This window comes from Cinclus cinclus, chromosome 28 (genome assembly GCF_963662255.1).
Source record: "Cinclus cinclus chromosome 28, bCinCin1.1, whole genome shotgun sequence".
Lineage (NCBI taxonomy): Eukaryota > Metazoa > Chordata > Aves > Passeriformes > Cinclidae > Cinclus > Cinclus cinclus.
Window position 1 is genome coordinate 3175939 of NC_085073.1, and position 21390 is coordinate 3197328.

Below are 21390 nucleotides of genomic sequence, written 5' to 3' on the forward strand. Positions count from 1 at the left end.
GACACTGCTCTGAGCACCAGCACCTCACGGAGCACCCACAGCTGGGACCCACTGCCGGAGCCAGGCTGGGTGCCAGCCATCCCAGTGCCACTGCAGGGCCACCTCCCCTCCTGTCCCACCTGTGCTGGGACCCCGTTCACCCCTTGCCATCGCCCGCAGAGGGGGCACTCGCTGCCCTGCACACTCCAGTGCTACTGGACACCACACTCAGCGCAAGGGACAATTTTAATCCAACATAAAACTTCCCAAAAGTACGAACAGAGCCGGGCACTGGGCAGGAAGACACAGTCCCCTTGGCTTTTAAGACATTTCGCATTAAAAAATCCTCTTCCCACACTATCCACGCCACCGGTGCACAGCCAAGCCCCCCCATCCCGCCGTGTCAGCGGGCAGGGAGTGCCCAGTGTCTCCCCAAAACCCCACTGCCTTTCCAAGACCTTAATACAGAGAGTGGAGGCAGAAGCAAAGGAAACACAGAGTTGCTCTGGTTGCTAGTTTTTTGGGGGTTTAACAGCACCAGTTGAACAGGAGAAGCGGGATACGGAGCCTGGCACAAACCGCACGTGCACAAAAGAATCCAACACGCAGCCCAAAAATCCACCGAGGGCACAGTGATGCCTGATGGCAGCAGGGTTGGCAAACCAGGGATGTCCCCTTGTCACCATCACGGTGCTCAGAGCACCACGGCAGGTGGGGGGGAAAGCCAGAACATGCATCAACAAATGGAAACGTTTATATCCCAGAAACTGGTAGAAATGGGGGAGAAATGCTGGGTCGAGCTGTTGTTTGTTGGATAAAAAGCAATGGGGGGTGGGAAAGAAATGGATGAAATTCCCAAATTACAAGTGAAGCAGCACAGGTGCTCACTGAGTTGGGGGGATTTAAATTAAAAACAAAATAAAAATAAAAATAAATTGGGATTTTGTAGGTGTGCACTGACCAAGCAACACCATGGGATTTTGTGTGAGAGAAATGGAAGGAGCAGAAACTGACCCTAAAAAATCCCATTAATATTCCCATCTGGGGAATGTCTCAGTTTTCCCCACTTGGAAGGGCCAATGGAGCCAGGTGGCTATAAAAAATAAAATAATTAAAATAATTAAACCCTTTTTATGTCTCCTATAAGCTTATAAAATGATCTGTATGCTCATCATCTGATGATCCATTTGGAAAGAATATCTCCCCCTCTGCATCCCAGCCTGGAGCACCAGCATTTGGGGGATGTTGCTGTGGATTTGGGGTTTTGTTTAAATTTTAAATATTAGAATTATGGGGTTCTTAGGAGATCCAGGCTGTTTCCAGCTAGAATTGAAGTTAAAAGGTAGGGAAAAGCAAATGGATTAGAAAACAGTGGGCTGGGAGCCGGGAGACGCACGGGAAAGGCTGGGACTCCCAGAGCTGGGTTGGCCCCTGCGACAGTCCTGCACTGCCTGTTTAGCTTATAAAAAGTAATAAATTAATTAAGGAATATTTGCATCGAGTCCTTTCTGTACACAGAGGTTGGGGCCCAGCTGGGGAAACGCCACTGCCAGAAAAGCTCCTGCGTCTCTATAAAAATATGAGCATCTTTCAGGGAGTACAAAAAGCCTTCCAGGGGGCAAAGTGCTGGGACACAGCCGGCACAGCCAGGGTCCAGAGCGGCTCCGGGGACGTTTCTCTCATGGATTTGCCGCACAGGACGGGGTGCCGGGGAGGCACTGGGCTGCCACAGGGAGCCTGAACCATCCCTGGTGCCAGCGTGGGGTTCAGGCGTGCTTGGCCCCACTCCACATGCCCCGGGGAGCCGGGAGATGAGCACCCGGTGGCTCCTGGCCCTGTGCCGGCACTTGCCAGTGGCCGGGTGATCCCTGCCCGCAGTTCCGCTGCTGCTGGGAGCCACGGTCCCGGTGCTCACACCCATCCCACCACGGCAAGGAGATGCTGCTGTTTGGCTGCTCAGTGCTGCTGATGGGGTAGGAGCCCTGGCATTCCCATTCGGCCACCGCCGGCTCCTGCTCATCGCTCTCCGAGCCCTGCACTGCGATCTGCGGAACCGTGCCGGGCTTCATCTTGGGCAGCGGCTCCGCGCCGGCCGTGCCACCGCCCTGGGCAGCCGTGCCCTGCTCTTCTTCACTCTTGCCGCCGTCTTCGCTTCCTGCCGCTGTCTCCTGCTCGTCAAAACTCACTTCTTGAACCGCCTCTTGCTTCTTGAAGGAGTCCCGGCGCTCCGACAGGTTCAGGCGCCGCATCACCACCATCTCCTGGTCCCGGTCGTGCCGCTCTCCCAGCCGGGAGCTGGCGGGGTGGTACCCGTGCTCCCCGGGGTACGGCAGCGCGTCGCCCTCCCCGATGGCCTCCCCATCCAGCGTGGACATCTCCAGCCCCAGCTTGCGGCCGCTGCCGGTTTTCTTCTCGGCCAGGATGGTGACGATCTTCTCGGCCGACTGGACGCGCTTGAGGAGGGGGGAGCGGGGGCAGTCGGCGCTGCGGGGCCGGGAGCTCTGCCGGACGATGGTGGGGGGGGACAGGGTCTTGCCCTGGAAGGAATGGGGGGTTTTGGGGTACCCAGGGAGCGGAGATGGGGAGCGCTGGGGCGAAGGCGGGCGCTGGGCTGAGGAGGGGGTGCAGGCCAGGGGCGAGGGGGGGATGCTGCTGGTGGATTTGCGACGTCCCACTTTGTAGCGTTGCCCACCCAGTTTGGGGGCCAGCCCGTGCAGGGAGCTGGGGCGCACGTGGCCGGCAGGTGACGTTGGGGTGCTGGAGGAGGGAGAGGTGCTCTGAGGGGACACAGCATCTGCCGTACAAAGAGAAAAGGTCACTGTAGGGGCGGAGTGACACGGCCCTCCCGAGGAACACGCGGCATCCTGCCCTGCCCTGAACCAATATCCCCCCCTTGGGGTACCTGAGGGCAGGTCGGGAGCGGGGCTGCGGCACGGCGTCGTGGGACCCGGGGACAGGCTGTGCGTGGGGGACTCTGGGAGGCTCTCGCTGGAGGACAGCGAGTGATGGAGACCAGAGGAGAAGCTGCGGCTGGTGTGCAGGACCGACGACTGCTTGGAGATCTTCTTAAAAAGGGATTTTCTCCTGCTGTGGGGGGGGACAGGAATAGCTTTGACTTCTCCTTACAGCTGTTAAGTCTCAAGTCCGCTAACCTGGTGGCAGCAGGACCAGACCCCGTTGGACATCCCAGTATGGCAGATCCAGAGCATTCCCCCAGTATCCCACACACTGGGACAAATGCCATTTTATCCCGGTATTACCTACCTGTCTTGGCCATCCCTTTTCCTGCTCTTTTTACTCCTCCGTGCCATCCTTGTCTTGGAGCTGTTTTTTCTTGCAGGACCAATTTTAATGGAGGTGTTTTCCAGGGCAGTGGTCCGCAGGGCCACTTTATTCCCACTCTGGGGGATGGAAAACAAATCTTTGCAGCACCAGATCTGCCTCAGCTACCAGCAAAGGCAATGCCAGGAAGCTGCTGAATTGATGCCCTGGCAGAGCAGAGTGGCTCTGGTCACCCACCTTTAGCAGCAGCTCCACAACGTCCCGATGGACCAAACCCAGCACGGACTCGCCGTTCACGTGTGTGATGAGATCGCCTGCCCTCAGCCCGGCCTCCTGTGCAGGGCTCCCCTCCTCCACACTCTGCAACCCAAACACAGCCATTTTATTTGAATGCAAGTTTCCTTCTGGGGTTTTCCCACTGGGAAAGGCAGTGTTTAGCACCACCAGACCCCAGGGCACGTACCCAGACCATGTGGTGGACGGTGTAGACGTCGCTGTCACCCATGTAGACGCGGATAGCTCGCAGGGTGAAGCCGTACTTCTTCCCTGAGCTGTGGATGATGATGGGCGGCCGCAGGCTGGCAATGGCCAGTGAGGAGTCTCGGCTGGGTGAGGAGTCCCGGGAAGAGGGGTTGGAGGAGAGCGAGTGAGGGGAGATGGGGCTCATCAGGGCACTACCACCAAAGTCATCTGCAAGCAGAAGGAGCCAGCTCAGCGCGGCAAAACCATGCGACAGTGGCCATGCAGTGGGGTAAATCACACAGCACACAGACCTGAGGTGATGATGAGGGACAGGGCTGAGACCGAGGCAGATTTGGGCACACGGCTGCCCAGGGAAGCTCTCTGCCTCTCCGGCACATCCTTCTGGGTGCTCAGCCGTCGGGCCCCGCTCGGCTCCAGGCTCCGGGGAGTCGAGTTCTTGGTGCCGGTGCTGTTGCTCCGCAGGCGGATGCGGTTCAGGCTGACGAGATCAGCTGCACAGAGGGGAGGAGGGAGAGTTTAGGGATGCGGAGAAGCCGTCCCGTGCCACGCAGGGTCCTGGCTGCCCGCAGAGAACCCCGCACCGGTGCCCACAGCCTACGCACCGGATAACGCCGACTGCTTCACTGCGCTGCCAGTCCCTGCCTCCGAGTCTCCCACCACAAACTTGGGTCTCTCTGGCTTGGAGGATGCCACGCAAGGGCTCTCATCCTCCGAGGAGAAGGCAAACTTGGGCATGGTGTCCAGGCTGAGGGTGCTGGGCAGCGCGGTGGGGCTGCGGCTCCGCTCGTGCCGGGAGGTGTACGGCGTGGAGCTGCCCGACGTCCAGGAGCGGAGGCTGTGTGGGAAGAGCAGGAGGGCTCAGGACAGCCCAAGGTGGGCAAGAGGGGTGGCACTGAGCCACTGCAGCACCCCCAGGACACGTCCCACTGACCTCACTGAACCCTCAGAAATAACACAAACCCTTCAGTGCCATCACAAACCCACAAATCCTTGGTCCCAGCACAAATCCTTAGTCCTGACACAAACCCTCAGTGTTGGCACAAACCCTTGGTCCTGGCATAAACCCTGGGCACTGGCAAGAGCCCACACCAGCAGTGCAGTCCTCTGGAGCACGCACCGGGGCTCAGTGCCTGCTGGTCTGCTCCTGTCCTCATCTCCTGAGTGCCGGTCCCACCGCTCCTCTTTGTCATCGCAGTGACTCCGGTCAGAGGAGGAGAGGCTCAGGGTGGAGTTGACCGCCAGGAATTCTGAGCTGCTGTACACCTGAGAAGGGGAGGAGCCATCAGCAAGGTGCAGAAATTTGGGAATTTGGGTATTCTAGCGTCAGCCATTGATTCTTGGCACAGCCACACTATTTGTGGTGCCAAAGCATTTTGGATGCTGCAGGAGGGACTGGAGCACCTTGCTGAAGCGGTGGGAGCAGGAGGAGAACTGCCCGATCTCTACCGATGATTCCTCGTCGTTGGTTTCCTCATCCTCCGAATCCAAGTGACGATACCTCTCGGAACGAGCTGAAAGCAGGAGCCAGAAGGGAAAGGGCTGTCACCCTCCCTGCAACACCCCACAGCCTGCCTGCAGCAGGGCCAGGTGGGACCCATACCCATAGGGTGACAGCCCTTTCCCAAATCCCAGGGGAGTTTAGGGGGGAAGAAGCTGGTAAGGGTGAGCAGCCTGGACAGAGGATTGTTTCCGTTTTGTGACTTGGGTTGTAAAGTGACCAGCTTCACCCAGGAGATTTTCATCCCCATGGGAGCATCCAAAGTGCAGCTGGGATAATGGATTGGCAGAACTGGAAGAGGGATGGATTTGGCCTCACTGTCAAAATAGCTGGTGTCATCCTCCGACTCCAGCTGGGGGATGAACTCAGCCTTCTGCCGCAGCAGCCCATTCCAGTCCAGATGGAGGAAGAAGGAATGGTGCTTCACCTCATGTGCACCTCCTGCCAGACAGAGAAACCCGTGTCAGGGGCACTGGGCAAGATTCAGGATGCTCCCACTCCCACCCCAAACAGCACCGTCTCTCCTCCACACAGAGCAAATGGCTTAAAAAAGATGGACAGGAGCCCTGTGCAGCCTTCCTGGGGGGACCTCTGAGCAGGAGACCTCTTCTGAGCATCCCTGGCATGTTAGGACATGCTTTGGACTCAAAGCCACGCAAATTTAATGAGACTCAAGGTGCCAGGTCATTCCCTGAGGGGTCTACCATGCGTACCAGTGCCCAGGCGCTCCAGGGGACACTGCCTGAGCAACCGTGTGATCAGGTCCTGGGCATCTGCAGGGAGAGCCTCATCCCCTTCTGGCCACATGATTTCATCTGTAAGGAAACAGGGAAAGGGGTTTGGGGTGGCTGAAAGGGTTTAGGCACTTCTGGGCAATGGGAAAGTCTCTTGGGAGCTGCAGCAGGGGAAGGGCCCTCCCAAAGTGGGAAGTCAACACTTGAGGAGCTTCCTCACTGTTCACTCAGCCGAGTGTGACAGGAAGGAATGAAGCTTCCCATGTGTTAAAGGATGAGCCTTGGCTGCTAGGAACACAGAATTGCCCCTGACACTCACCACTGATGACCTGCCCAAAGAGCTCCTCAGGGGTGTCTCCGAAGAAGGGGACACAGCCCACCAGGAACTCGTAGAGGATGATGCCCATGGCCCACCAGTCCACAGGCTTCCCGTAGCCCTGGATGAGGATGACTTCGGGGGCAATGTACTCTGGGGTGCCACACACCTGTGTGGGAAGCAGGGGCTGACACCTCTGCAGTGACCTTTGCAACAAATGCCAAGGTTATCTGAGATGGCAGGTCAGCAATGTGGAGTGGGACCTTGTACCTGCTTGTCCATGAACTCTCGTGTGTCCTTCTCCATGTGCCCTTCGTAGAGGTTGGTGGTCATGTTCATCAGGCCAATCTTTGACAGACCAAAGTCTGTCAGCTTTATGTGACCCATGGAGGTGATGAGCAAACTGCAAGAGAAGATAGACACACCACAATGCTGCTGTTTGCTTCTGCGGAGACCTGAGGTGGACCAGCCACACCCCAGGGCCTCTGGTCCTGATGCATTGGTACAGAACCAGTCTCTGGGGAACAAAACCCATTCTGCCCTTCCCTCTTGGCCTTCCCTTCCCCATCCTAAGCCACCCCCACCCTTTCTCAGACCCGACCCACATCCTCACTTGTCAGGTTTGAGGTCCCGGTGGACGATGCCGTAGTTGTGGAGATACTCCAGTGCAAGGACAGTCTCAGCAAAGTACATCTTTGCCATGTCAACAGGCAGTGGGCCCATGTTCTTCAGCAATGTGGCACAGTCCCCCCCTGTGGGAGCACCGAGGGCTCAGAGAAGGCAGTGAGGTCAGCAGGAGCAGCAGGCTCCCAGCCAGCCCCTGTGAGCAGCTGATCCCCAGGCATGAAGCACAAATGCTCTCCTAGGTGACCACCTTTATCAAGGAGATCAGGATCACAAAATCATCTCCTTGTGCTTCCCTCTGCCCCCTGGAGCAAATCAGGGCAGGAGATGTCCAGGTGGTGTCCTTGATGCTCAGACTTTGATATCCTCCCCTCCTCCATGCACCATCCATCCCCAAGTCCTGCTCTCACCTTCCACGTACTCCATGACCATGCAGAGGTGTCGCTTTGTCTCAAAGGAGCAGAACATGCTGACCACAAAGGGGTTCTCAGCAAAGGTGAGGATGTCCCTCTCCACGAACACCTGCTGGATCTGGTTCCTCAGGATGAGGTTCTGCTTGTTGATTTTCTTCAGGGCGAAGCGCTGCCGAGTCTCCCTGTGCCTTACCAGGAACACGGCCCTGGAGGAACACATGTCCTCCAGCCACCAGCACTGACCATCCCACACCGTGGGGTTTGGACAAAGAAGGGCTTTGGAGTCATTTACAGATGGAGACAGCTGATAGGAACTCCCCAACTCACCCATAAGCCCCATTGCTGATCAGCTTGATGGTCTCAAAGTCCCCCTCACAGGGTTTCCTCCGTGGGACAGTGACTGAGGGTTGGCTCTGAAGAAGACACAGGTTTTTAATGTAGGCAGGAATTCACCCAGCACCATCATGTACCACCTCCAAAATCTTCTTCCTGCCAGAGCCCTCTCCAGTCACAAAACTCAAACCAGAAGCCCAAGATACTCTGCAGATCAAGAGCCCACTCTGAGCCCTGTCCACTCTGGAAGCTGAATGAGGAAATGTGAGATCTTCCCCTTGAATACATCAATCACCCCAGGGAACAATCCAAAATTAACATCTCCCAGTCCAGGACAGCTGCAAGGAGCTCTGGTGTGGGGTGAGGCAGAGGAAGCTGGAGGCACCAGGTGGGACCACACTCACCTCACAGGTGTCATCGTTCTCCGGTGTGATGGTGTTCCCACTGTCAAAGTGATCCAGCTGCCCCATTTCTGCAGATGACAGGGATGGATTTCACTTTCCTCATGCTCAACACCCATCAAAATCACTCCCTGACCAACCACTCTCCCTCCAAACTCAGAGACCCCATGGAGATTTAGCCACATGCTTTGCTCGAGCTATCATATGGAGAAATTCAGGTCATGACGTTAAGAAGTTCAACACGAGGTTAAACATTTATATAATTCTTTTTTTTTATATAGTCATTCCTGCATTCTCCAGGGATTATGATTCCCCCCCAGGGCCACGGATTAAGTGTTTTTGATCTTAATCTGCTTTGCTGAACGTGTTGGAAGCAATAATAAGTGATGTGGGGCTGGCCAGAAGGACTTGGCCATCATCCTGGTCCTGCTGTGACCTCCCTGCCATGACACCAGCTCAGCCCCACAGGTCTCCCTGACACCTCCCAGTGCTCAAGTCGTGATCGCCAGTGGCCAAACTGGGAGTCCACATCCTGCTGCAGATGCCAGAGGCCCCAGCCCAAGCGCTTCCTTACCCTCCAGTGGGTCCTTGACAAGCCCCAGTTGGCTGATGATGTATCGGGGGATATCAGTTTTTATTCCCTGTCCAACTTTGGCGTGTCCTTCTGCAGCTTCCAGGAGATGGTAAAACTCCTCTGGGTCGAACTCCTGGGTGGGGAAAACCAAACATAGGTGAGGAGAGAGATTTTGCAAAGTTAAACTTTTCCTCTAACCTTGCAGGTGACACCTGAAATTGGGGACAGGCCTGGGATTCATTGTTCCCCTGTCACTCCCCATGTCAAGGGTGATGGAAAAAAATTGTAGCTCTGTGACTTGGCCTTGGAAGGAAAACCAGGGGAGATGAAAATTTCATCAGGAGCCACAGCACAAGGAAGGTCACTGCTTTAGAAATTCAGAAAAAAAAATTTAAAAAAAGCAAGACCCTGAAAACCACAGAATCACAGAATGGTTTGGGCTGGAAGGGAACTTAAAGATCATCTCATTCCACCCCCCTGCAATGGGCAGGGACACTTTCCACTCTCCCAGGCTGCTCCAAGCCCCATCCAGCCTGGCCTTGGATACTTCCAGGAATCCAGGGACATCCTGGAGGCTTTGCCTCCTCTCCAGGCTCCACAGACCATGAAAGACAAGACAGGAGCTTCCATGGCTTACCAGGCACTCCAGAAGTCGGGCAGGGCGGGAGATGATGATCAGCAGCTTCCTCACCAGCTGGTCAATGAACTTCACTTCCTCGCTCTCAGAACGCTCCTGAGCCTGTTGGGGACAGAGGCAGAAGCCAGGTGTCTCTTGGTGGCCTCACGAGGTGGCACCAGGCAGGGAACTGCCCCGTACTCACATCTCGGAGCATCTTCTCCAGTTTCTCCTGCAGCTCCATGAAGTAGCGGGAGGTGATGAGAGCTCCCTGGGACTTGGCCAGGCAGTCTCGGGCCAGCTCGATGATCTGGTGGTGGATGAAGCCCAGCACCCCATCAGCCAGGGGCAGGGTGCTGCTTGGGGAGAAGTTTGTGATGGTGTCCTGCAGGCGCTCTTCCATCTGGGCTGTGGCCTGCAAGGCAGAGTGGATGGTGATGGCCAGGAACACACATCCCTATGCCATAGGTTTGGACAGCCAGGATCTCATCCTACCTCCTGGACTGGGTTTGGCAAGCCAGAACCTCACCCTACCACCTCCTGCACTGGATTTTATCAGTAAGGATCTTACCCTACAAACTCCTGCACTGGGTTTTGTCAGAATCTACCACCTCCTGTATTTGGTTTGACCATCCAGGATCTCACCCTACCACCTCCTGGATTGTGTTTGGCCATCCAGAATCCCTTCCTGCAGCTCAAATATCCACATACACATCAAGGCCCTACTTGGGACCCAGCTTCCAACTGACTGCAAAGTCTCCACCAAAGTCTCCAGAGACGTCTGCCTATTTGTGTGATGGGGCACTAGTGTGGACAATAAGCCACAAATTTGTTATGTCTCCAGTGTCCTCAACACCCTCCATGATCTACCCACGCAGCCCATAATCCCACAGAGAGGAGGGGTTGTTTTGGAGAAGGTGCTGCCAGGCTGCCATGGAGTCACCAACATGGAAGCCCATCCCCCAAGTCCTTGTGGATGCAGTTACCTTGGGGAACCTCTCCTTGTAGACATGGTTCATCATCACCACCTCATTATCAAACGTTCCGCTCGTCCGTCCAGGGCTGCAGAGGGAGGAGAACGGCGGCGTTACGAGGTTCAGGTCATTTACATCAATGCGAATAGACACTACTCCTCCTCGTAACTCCTGGTTCCAAGTGGTTAAAACTCATCCAAGTGGAGCCATCAGCCTTGGGCCAGCACTCCCAGCAGCATCTCAACCACTGGAGGTCCTTGGGATGTGGTCTAGGAAAGCTTAACCCAGGTCCCCAAACAGGAGTCACTTGGAAATCCAGAACTGAGAGGCTGTTTGTTCATCATCCACTCGGCTTTGAAGAAGGAGCTCATCTTTCCCTTCCACTGGAGCCTACCATTTCTTGCCCTTGTCACCATTTTTGTAGCTCACCAGCAAACAAAAAACCCAACTGAACCTGGTGGTGGACACAGCAACCTTCATTAAACCTGGCTTTCCTCCTTCCCTCCCCCAGCCCTGCCCCTCCCAGGGCTTTGCCTGGTGATCCCGTTATGCAAAGCAAGTTGCAGGAGAAGCCAGCAACACATTAACCACTATAAAATAATAAACATGGTGATTAAAGCCAGCCCCAGCCCTGCCCCAGCCTTTGCTGTGCCAACTGCAGAACTGGCATCTCCTCAGTGAAAACCTCACCACCTACAAACCCCTGTCAGATAATTAATCTGATTTTAATGAAATTTCAGCCGGCAACACACAGGGTTGTGGCTCTGCCTCTGGTAACAAAGAGGGCCGGGAGATTTTTCAGAGGAAAAAGAGGATTTAATCAAAACATCCCCTGCAAAAAGCACAAGCCTCTGGTGCTGGGCCATGTGGGTGGCTCACTGCACAGGGTATGGTTTTGGAGCAGCAAGGTGGAGCTCAGCAGGTACAGCTGAGGGTCAGCTCACACATGATATGGCCACTGGCTTGATGCCTTCAAATTTTCCCCTCTCCAGCCCACAAGTGCCCATTAACCTGCACTCCTTGTAGGGTTTTTTTGTTTGTTTTTTTTTGTTTGTTTGTTTTTTGTTTTGTTGTTGGTTTTGTTTGTTTGTTGTTTGGCTTTTTTTGTTTTTTGTTTTTTTTGCAGAGGCAAAGGCCAGTCCCATCAAGCAAATGTGATGTTTTCTGATCCAGGCTCAGGAATGGGACTTTTATTTTTAAACAGCAGGTAAGTCATACAAGGATGGCCACTGCTTGGGCTTCTGCTTGGTGATCCCTTCCTCACCAACAAAATCATTCAGACAACTGAGCAAGAGGCTGCAAACCAGCTACTGTAGAACAGATCCCAGTTTCTCCAGCTTCAGCTCTAGGAGACAGGTATTGCCTGCTGCCAGGAGAGCAATGCCACGTCCCAACAGCTGAGAAGGTGCTGAGAACCAGACCATGGAGCTTAGGAACACAGAATCATGGAATACTTTGGGACACCTGCCACCAGGCCAGGTCGCTCAGAGCCCCATCCAACCTGACCTTGAATATTTCCAGGAATGAGGCTCCTACAACCTCAAGCCAAAGTTTCTCCACTTCCCTGCAAGGGGAAAACCCATGCCAGGCTTTGGGTCAGGTTTAGCAGGACCAGGACACCGCAGGTGGGGGCGAGAGGGCAGAGGATGCCCTGGGTATGCCAGCAGCCAGTGCATTGTCCTGGGAGCTCCTTGCCAGCGGGGGTGCCCCACCTGAGGCTCCTGGATCGTGGGCGCAGGCAGGGCGAGTGCCTGCCCTCCTCATCCGTGACGCTCTCCGTACTGCGGAAATGCTTAGAAAGGAAATGCAGCTCGTCGGGGGTGGGCTGGTACGGCAGCTGGTGCAGGCGCTCCTGGGAGGATGAAGATGACTGGGAAGAGAGAGAGGGATGCAGGGGATCATGGATGGGTCCGTGCTTCCCAGTGGTGGGGTGGGAACCAGCAAGCCCGCGAAGGAAATATCCCTTGGAGCCTCTTAGGAGGCTGGATACACAGACAGGCAGCATGGGCTGGGCTTAGGAGTGTGAAATGTGGAGAGGAGCAGTCTGGAGAGGTCTGCACTGCTCACTCCCAGCCCAGAATCTCCCCTTTTCTCACTCAGTTTGGAACCACTGAGCCCCATCCCTTGTAACTCCAGCATCCCAGGCAGCTCAGACCTGTCACACCCAGGCACGCTGTAACTCCCAGGGATGCTCTAATGTCCAGGGATGCTGTAACCCCAGGAACACTGTGACCCTAGGACACAGTAACTCCCAGAGATGCTGTAACCCCAGGGATGAAGTTAACCCAGAGATGCTGCAATGAGAGACTGCAACCCTCAGGGATGCTGCAAGCCCATAGGCAAGACTTATGACTTTCTTAAAAGCTCATTTGGGAAGCAGGATGCAGCTAAAGCATATGGTCCTTTAAAACCCAGCCCCATGGAGCTTGGGAGGCATTTGATCAAAAATCAGGGGTTTCAGGATCTTATCCACCACCATGAGAAAGCAAATGTTACCGAGACCGTGGAGCTGGGGGTGTTGGTCCCATAGCCAGAGGAGGGTAACGAAGCCAGTGACCACCTTCTGCCATCAGCCCTGCAAGTGCAAACGTGACAATCACATACAGGGAAAAAAAAAACAACATCTAAATGCAAATCAACAACATCAGAGCCAAAAGCTGGGGAACAGGACACAGGCGTGGCTTGAGGAATAAAGCCCTGAAACCTCTTTTCAGAATGGACTGAAATTGGGTGAAGTAAGGGCTTTGTAGGTGAGGGGGGCTGTTCTGCAGCCACAGTGTGCAGGGACAAGGACAGTGGCAGGCAGCAGGGTCACTGTGAAGTGACAGAGCTGGGGCTTCATCAAATCCATTTCAGACAGGGCAAAAAGAAACACCTCCAAGAGTTTGATTTTTAATTAGAGCAAAATTCTGCCTGCTGGGAGTTTGCTTGGTGAGAAACTGGGATTCCCAAAGACACATCCTGAGGCCACAGGGAGCAGAGCCTAGCCATAAACAGGAAGGGTACTGCTCATACGCAGGCAAATGCTTCCTCCTGGAGATGTTTCCAAGGGATGGGGACACATCCAGGTCAAGACGAGGCCCTTCACCTCCCAGGGCCATTTCCCGTGTGGGGTCAAGGACAGCAGGAGCTGGCAGGGTGCCACATCCAGCTCCAGCAAACTCCTGACCCCACAGCCTGGCTGCTCCCTCTGCTACAAGTGTGTAAACCACCCCAGAGCCTCCGGCGTTTTTCCATGTGACGATCGATGGGTTAAAATCAGCCACCCGCCCTCCATGTGAGCAATTAATTAATTAGTTAAACAGGGTTTGGTGGCTGCATCTGGCGGTGTGGGCTGGGGAGGGGATGCAGCAGGATCTGCCTCGGTGGTGACCTGGATGAGCATCCATTCCTGGACATCTTCTGAGAATCCATCAGGAGTCCGAGATGGGGCTGAACATATGGCTAGGGGTGGTGTGATGGGAACTGAGATATTTCTGCTCCCAGAGCTGTAGGGAGCACAGTCCTGGTGCAGAAGTTCCTGCCCAGGGATGCAAATAAAGAATCACAGAGTCCCAGTTGGGCTTGCATTGGAAAGGACCTCAAAGACTCAGTGCCACTCCTTGCCATGTGTAGAAACAACTTCCACTTGGCCAGATTGCTCCAAGCCCTGTCCAGCTTGGCTGTGAACACTTAGAAAAGAAGGTCCCTGATGATGTGGAGCAGACACGTCCCCAAAATGCAGCCCCTGCCCATCTCTGGTACTTGCCTGTCAGTCCGAGGAGCATGGCTGGGGTAGTGGGAGGAACCAGTCGTGGCAGGGGAAACACCACCAGGACAGAAACCAGGCAGAAGAAAAGCAAAAATAAAAGCAAAACGAGTCACTTGAGATCAACAGAACAGTTCCCTGGTGGGGAAATGATCTTTACTGCTGAATATTTACTGCTCTGGGACTGGGGTTGGGAGCTCACCTGCGAGCAAAGGGGAAGTTGATGGAGGTGCTGGCAGAGAAGTTTCGTGGGCTGTCCAAGGGACTGCTCCCAGCTGCAGGGAGAAAAGGGGAAAATTCATCCCAAAACCTACCCCAGTACAATGTCCAGGGTGCTTCAGGCTGCTCCTTCAGGGGAAAGTGTTTAAGTCTCTTCTCAACCTATCTCCCCCCTGGAAAAGGCACCTGGCAGCCAGGAAACAGTTCATTGCTCAAGGTGCTAAAGCCCTGCAAAATATTTGGGTAATTTTGGGAGATGCTGAACCCATGCACTGGGATAATCCCTTACCTGTTGGCACGGAGAGAGGGGAGAGAGGCCGTGAGAGGGTTGGAGAGGGGGTGCCCACCACTAAGCTCTTCCTATTGCTGCTTCTGCAACTGGGGAAAAAAAAGAGAGAGAATTAATTTAGGGAATCAGTGACAGCCAGAGCTGGATGGGCTCAGGCACATAAGTATCTGCTTGCACGTGAATTCCTGTGCCAGGGAACACAGCTGCTGTCACCCCACTGATTAAAGATCTCCTGCCACAGGGAAGATCCATCCCCAGGCCCAGTGCTGCTGGAGATGGGCAGACAGGGTTATTTTTAACTAAGAACTGTCCCATCAAGGTCCCACTTCTGGTTTTGGCTTGCTGGAGAGGGCAGAGGCAGGAGCTGCCTTGGGCAACAGCCCCAGGGCAGGAATAGAAAAGGGGATGTAAAAGGAGGAAGCAGTGGAAATGCCCAGCAGCCACAGCCTGACCTGCTCCAGTGCATGGAAAATGGCCCAGTTCCTATAAATCTCCCTGTCCTTGGTGGTCCCCATGTCACAGCAGAGAGGACAGTCACAACTCCCTGAGGCTGCAGGGTCACCAGGAATTTGTGGGAATTTTACCCTGTCTGGGCCATGCTCTGTCCAGCAGCAAGAGGGAGACACATGCAGCAGCACCAGGTGAAAAAGCAGCACCAGCACCCTGACACCCCAAAACTCCCCAAAAATCCCACCCCGGTACCACAGCCCAGCATCCCACAGAGCACCTCTGCAAGGCCACAATCCCTGGGTCTTCACATCCCTGTCTCCATTCCCACCCTCCCAGCTCACAAGGGTTTCAATCCTCACAGGAATTTTGTTTTTCCTTTCCTTTCAGCCCTGAGCCCAAGGCTGCCTTGCAAGAGTGGCTTAACCTCAAGAATTCCCACTGCTGCAGCCCCACTCCTGTCGTACCCCGCTCTCACATTTCAACCCCATGAGCTCAAAGTTCTCCTTTGCTCTGCCAAGAGGAAACTGAAAATATCCACAGCACAGAGCAGAAGCTCAAGCACAAGGACCACCCTCCCCTTCCTCTATTTCCGCTTCCTCAGGCTGCAGATTCCACAAAGACACCGAGTTTCCTCACCAAGCTGGGAACAGGAACCCACACAGATGCTACTAATTAAAGGACACTGTTTAACATCACACCATGGCCACAAACACCCTCAGCACTGAGGGGGTGAACTGGAAGCAAAGGGATTCTCCCCAGATCCCAAAAACAGAAGAGAGTGGCAGATGTGGCATCCAGGGTGAAAAGGACAATGATTCACAACAGGTCCCTCCAGGTGGATGTATAAGACACTGATGAACAGCCAAAACCAGCAAGGCATGGTCAGAGCTCTACAGGCATGGTCAGAGCTTTACAGGCATGGTCAGAGCTCCACACCTGACATCCAGCACCCCTCACCTCCCTCTGGCATCTCTCCCCTGCAGAGCTAAAACCAGGAGCCCCAACTTTTGTGAAGGTTTGGCCACCAGGGAAGCTGCTTGGGGCCTGGCAAACCTGGGATGAGTGGTCTCTTGGTGTCCCCTGGAACACATCCTGTGACTGCTCTGAGCTCATCTGGAGCTGCAGTGACCCTGGAGGGCTCAGAGTTCACTCTCAGCACTTGGGCTGAGCTCAGATGTTGGGGGGAGACAGAAACCTTCCCTACCCCTGCAAAGGGGCAATCATTTGCCCCTTCCTGGAATCAGAGAATCCCAGAATGGTTTGGGTGGGAAGGACCTCAAAGCCCATCCAATGCCACCCCTGCCATGGCAGGGACACCTCCCACTGTCCCAGGCTGATCCAAGCCCCAGTGTCCAACCTGGCCTTGGACACTGCCAGGGATCCAGGGGCAGCCACAGCTGCTCTGGGCACCCTGTGCCAGGACCTGCCCATCCTCACTGGGAACAATTCCTTCCCAATATCCCATCTAACTCTACTCTCTTTCCTTCCTCCAGAGTTTGATTTTTCTCACTTAAACACAGGCTTGAACCCCAATTAGAGCTGCAAACTTGCAGCCAGAGCCCACAGCCGCAGCTGCCGCCGGCTCCGTGTGCCGGATGGGAAACTGAGGCAGCGTGAGCAGCCCTGCCCCAGCACCGCAGTGGCACAGGAAGAGGTTTAGGTACCAGGAGGGGTGCAAAGAGCTGCCAGCTCTGACACTGTTTCACTGCCAGCCCTGCCACAGGGACCGCGGTGCGTCTCTGTCCTGCAGAGGGGACAGTCCGGGGGACGAGGGGCTCACCTCTCCTCCCTCGCTTTCATTTTGGAAGTGAAAACAAACCTTTAGTGAAGCAAGTTCCAGTAATGGTGACACAGAGCGAGGCCGACGTTTCCTGTTTCCGCGCGCTCCACCCTCGGCTCCCACAACCATCTTGCGCCACTGTACCCCCCCCTCCGCCTGACACATCATCTACAGCTGCTTCCCATCCTTCCCGCACGGAAACCTCGGGCTAGAAAGCAGCCCCAGGGCAGAGACGAGCTGCCGAGCCCCGATGGCAGGAGCTGGGGCTGCTGCCCTCTCTGCCTCCATCACCTAATTGCACGTTTGGTACCAAAAATGGAGTGGAAAATCGCTGTCAGCATCTCCCGCTCCGCTCGTGCTGAGGATGCCTCGGCCGCGGCACTGCCGCTGCCGTCCAGCCCTTGTTTCAAGGGACATGGAAAGTGTGTGACAGCCAGTGTGACCCCAAAGCCTGGAGCAAAATCGTGTGTCACCCATCGGGAGGCTGCCTGGGAGGAGGAACCGGCATCTCCCAGCACCCGGCCTTGGCACGAGATGTCCAGAGGCAGGAGATGGAGCAGAACCTGGCAGCTCCACTGAATCCCAGAATATCCTCAAGTTGGAAGAGATCCACAAGGATCATCGAGTCCAACTCCTGGTCCTGCACAGAACTCCCCACCAATCCCACGCTGTGCCTGGAGTGCCTGGAGCCTGTTTGGAGTTGTCCAAACACTCCTTGAGCTCAGGCTGGGTACCACGAGCAGCTCCCAGGGGATGCTCCCGAGAGCGCTTCCATGGAGCTCAGGGAAGAGCAGGATGCACAGCACAACACCGATGTCTCAACTGGCAGACGGCTCTGCCAGGACCTGGGCGAGCAGGGATGAGTGGCTGGGGGTCAGGGCTGTGAAACACCGAGAGTCAGGCAGGGAAGTCCACAAAGGAGCTGCGGCTCCCGCTCCTCTCCCGAGGGATCCGCCTCTAAAACTTCCCAGGACATCAGAGCACCGCGTGCCAGCTGCCAGCCCGGTGGCGGGCACTGCAGGCAGGAGAACCCGAGGCAGAAAGCAGCCGGTTTGGGACAAAGTGGGTGCGGGGTGGAGGGAGCAGGGCGGGGTCGGGCGGTGATAAGGGAATAGGCGAAATCTCAAAGGGCAGAGCAGGCGGCTCCGCTCCTGCTGCATGACCGAGAGCACGTGTGTGTGCTCCCAGCTCCTTTCCTTGCTGGCTTCTTATCCCCCAACAGCTCTAATGTGCCTGGAGATCTGGGGAAGTGCCATGAATCACCGCGTCCGCGAGAAAAAAATTGCTTTCTAGTGGGATGAATTCATGTTTAACTTTGAAACCCGCTGAACCAAGCAGCTGCATCCCAAGTTTCTCCATGACATTTGTCCTCCAGGACTTGTGACAGCGCTGAACTCGGCTGTCCCCAGGGATGGGGCAGGGAGAGGGCTGGAATGGAGCTGGGATGAGGACCAGGGTCTGGATGGTGATGGTGAAATGCAACACGCTGCCTGGCACAAACCCCCCCACACCCTCACTCTGGCCCCTCATCCCGCCCCAGCTGAAAGCACTGTGGGTGCTCCTGTCAACCCAGCCTGGAGCACCAAGTAACACATCAGGCACCTCCCAAGAGCAAAATCCTAAATCCTCAAAGGGAATCACAGGGTAACAAGTTAGGTATAGACTTATTTATTTCTTTGCGCTGCAAAAAAAGCCTCAAGAACCTGCCCAGCACCCTGAGGTGCATCCCTGCACGTCCCTGCACCGCAGGTTCCCATGGTGGGTAGGAAATGGTACCTGTTCGGTTTGCTGGGCTGTTCTGCTGTGCTGTTTGAGGTGTGAGCAGCCGCGGGCAGCATCCACGGAGAAGGAAAACCCCGTCAGCATCGAACCATGGTCTCTCCTGCCCTGCACTGGCCATCTCTGTGTCCCCCCATGGGAAATTAGGATCCCTCAAACCTCTTAATCCCACTTAATAACATCATATGCTTTCTGTTAAATAGGCCAGAGCGGTCCTCACCGTGGATTCTAGGAATACCAATGAAAGAAGAGCAAATCCTCTGCCCTTCATGAGAATTACAACCTCATCATGCTCATCTGGAGACAGATGACTGCCTGGATCATCTTTCCAATTACACATCTCTCCCAGACCGCCCCCCCCCCCCCCTCGGCTTGGCCACCTCAGATTGGAAAACCCCATCCAGTGCCTTTTCTTAATTATTAAGAGCCCTCTTTGCCTGTCCTCGTGCACTGGCAGCAGGAATTCCCATAGCCCAGGTGAGGCAGGGCTGGGATGGGATGGATACCTTTGCTAAGCAACCGTGTTGCTTTGTGCCAGCTCACACTGACACTGAGAGACAGCAACAATGGGAATCTCTCTGCTCTGCCTCCGCACCAGCTTAAACACCTCAGTCACACAAAGCACTGGGAGGGTTTGATGCCTGAGCCAGCAACAGCACCCAAAACCCGCTGGATGGAGGTCCCAGCCTCCACCACCCACACCTGGGGAGCTCAAGGAGTGCTCTGCACCTCCTGTCCCCCTCCTCAGGAATGTGTCCCCCCAGCCTGCCTGGGTCAGGCCTGGCCTTGCAGCTGGAGACCCAGGACAGCCCCATTGCACCCCATTTATGCACCCCCACCACGGTCCCAGCCCTGCTGCCAAAAGGGGTGGGAGTTCTTTGCCCCCCTGGAGCCCTGACGCCTTCCCACCCCTCCAGGCATCCTGAGGACCCTTGCCCTGGCTCAGGCCATGTGCCACATGGGATCCATCCCATAGATAGTGTCCACTTTGGCACAGACTGTCACAAGGGTATATCCCCCCTCGAACATGTAAGACACCCCCTCCAAAACCACACACACCAAGGATGGGTACAAAGCACCCCAAAACATCCCTTAATGCCCTGGAACCCTAAACCCCACATCCCTTAGGGCACTGGGGTCCCAAGCAACCCACCCAACACGGCACAGCCCACCCTGCCACACTCGGGATCTGGAGGGTGTTGCCTCAGTGCACAGCACCCCCAAAAAAATGGAGTTGTGGTGCACGGCCCCTCCAAACTCACACATCTACATGTGACCCCCAGTGCTGCGACCCCCCCCAAAAACCACACACCCTGGTGCACATCCCCCCTCCATATCACACAATCTGGTGCCCACCCCCTCCATGCATTGTTGCCTCTCCCAAACCAAGCACCCTGCTGCATCCCACGATGCACACAGACCCCCCCCAAACCACACACCCCATCGTGATAAGACACCACCCCAAACTACACACGTGTCCCCCCCCAGACCATACACTCTGGCCCATCCTCTGGTGCACCCAGACCCCCCCCCAAAACACAAACCCCAGGGAGCCCCCGCGGTGTAAGGACCCCCAAACCCACACACCACGTGTGCCCCCGGTGCAAAGACACAACACCCCCTCCCAGTCACGCATACCGGTACCCACCCCCCACGCACGGTGGTGTGTCCTGTGCCCCCCAAACCACGCACCCCGGTGCATCCCCCCCTGAAATCCCCCCCAAACCACGCACCCCGGCGCCGCTCCCACCCTGAGCCCCTCCCGCCGGTGCCCCCCGGTGCCGGTGGTGGCCGCCGGTACCTCTTGGAGCGCTGGAGGAGGGCGCCGGCCGCCCGCTGGCTCCGGTAACCGGGCGGGGCGGCTCCCCAGCAGCTCGGGTCCGACATCGCGGCCCCGCCGGGGCCCGGCCGCGTCCTCCGGCACCGAGCGGCTCCCCGGGCACCGAACGGCGCCTCCGGGACCGTGCGGGGCCGCGCCGGGGGCCCGGAGCGGGGCCGGGAGCGGGGCCGGGAGCGGGGCCGGGAGCGGGGCCGGGCTCCCGCCGCCGCCGCCGCCGCCGCCGCCTCCCGCTGCCGCCCGCCCCTTCCCGCCCGGCGGCGACGGGGTTACCATGGAAACGGGCAGCGCCCCGAAACCGGGTCGTGGTTTCCATGGAGATGGGGGGATCACCCCCAAAAGGAGAGGAAGTGGGGGTGGGGGGGGTTACCACGGAGAGGCGGCAGCGGCGCAAAACGGGTCAGGGTTACGGTAGGGATGGGACATCACCCCAAAATAAGGTTAGGGTTGGCCTGGAGGTGGGCAGCACCCCAAGAGCAGATCGGGATTGCCATAAAGACAGGGTAGCACCCCAAAATGGGATCAGGGTTAACCCACAGATGGGGCAGCACCCCAAAATGGGCTTTGGGTTACCATAGAGACAGGGCAGCACCCCAAAATGGGCTTTGGGTTACCATAGAGACAGGGCAGCACCCCAAAATGAGGTCAGGATTGCCATGGAAATTCAACATCTGCTGCTGATGCATTCGAGGGGCACAAATATCATCCCCTAAGCCAGCGGGGGCAGCCCTGAAGCCTGGGGTTTCCTGGGAGCACCCTGGCACCCATGAGATGTGTTCTCCGAGGGCACCCATCCTGCAGCCTCCCGCTCATGGTGGCTTTCCCGTTCAGCCAGGGAGATCCCAGCACAGACCCCGTGACACCCATCCTCCTCCGTGGTGGCACACCAGTGCCACGGGAACCTCCGGAGCCAAGTGGGATGGCATCGCCACACTCACCAGGGCAGTGCCACAGCCAGAAATCCTGGCACTGCTCAGTTGGGCAGAGGCTCAGCACCTTTCCCCTTAGGTCCTGCCCAGCAGCCAGGAGACACCAGCACAGACTGCCTGTCCTTGTCTCCA

General features: G+C 56.2%; 1 protein-coding gene across 1 annotated transcript; it reads right to left on the reverse strand.

The window, feature by feature from the left end:
* Nucleotides 1-206: 206 nt before the first annotated feature.
* Nucleotides 207-20379, reverse strand: MAST3 (microtubule associated serine/threonine kinase 3). Its single transcript, XM_062510232.1, has 27 exons — nucleotides 20294-20379; nucleotides 14484-14572; nucleotides 14178-14250; nucleotides 13976-13996; nucleotides 12724-12802; nucleotides 11940-12097; nucleotides 10240-10315; nucleotides 9459-9668; nucleotides 9275-9376; nucleotides 8638-8770; nucleotides 8067-8134; nucleotides 7657-7742; nucleotides 7327-7535; nucleotides 6906-7044; nucleotides 6563-6695; nucleotides 6296-6461; nucleotides 5956-6057; nucleotides 5561-5683; nucleotides 5146-5255; nucleotides 4862-5007; nucleotides 4347-4579; nucleotides 4035-4235; nucleotides 3725-3951; nucleotides 3499-3621; nucleotides 3244-3380; nucleotides 2882-3063; nucleotides 207-2773 (listed from the first exon to the last, which is right to left on the reverse strand). The coding sequence occupies exons 1-27, from the start codon at nucleotides 20377-20379 to the stop codon at nucleotides 1746-1748; spliced, it is 4440 nt and encodes a 1479-aa protein (XP_062366216.1). The 3' UTR covers nucleotides 207-1745.
* Between the last annotated feature and the right edge of the window lie 1011 nt (nucleotides 20380-21390).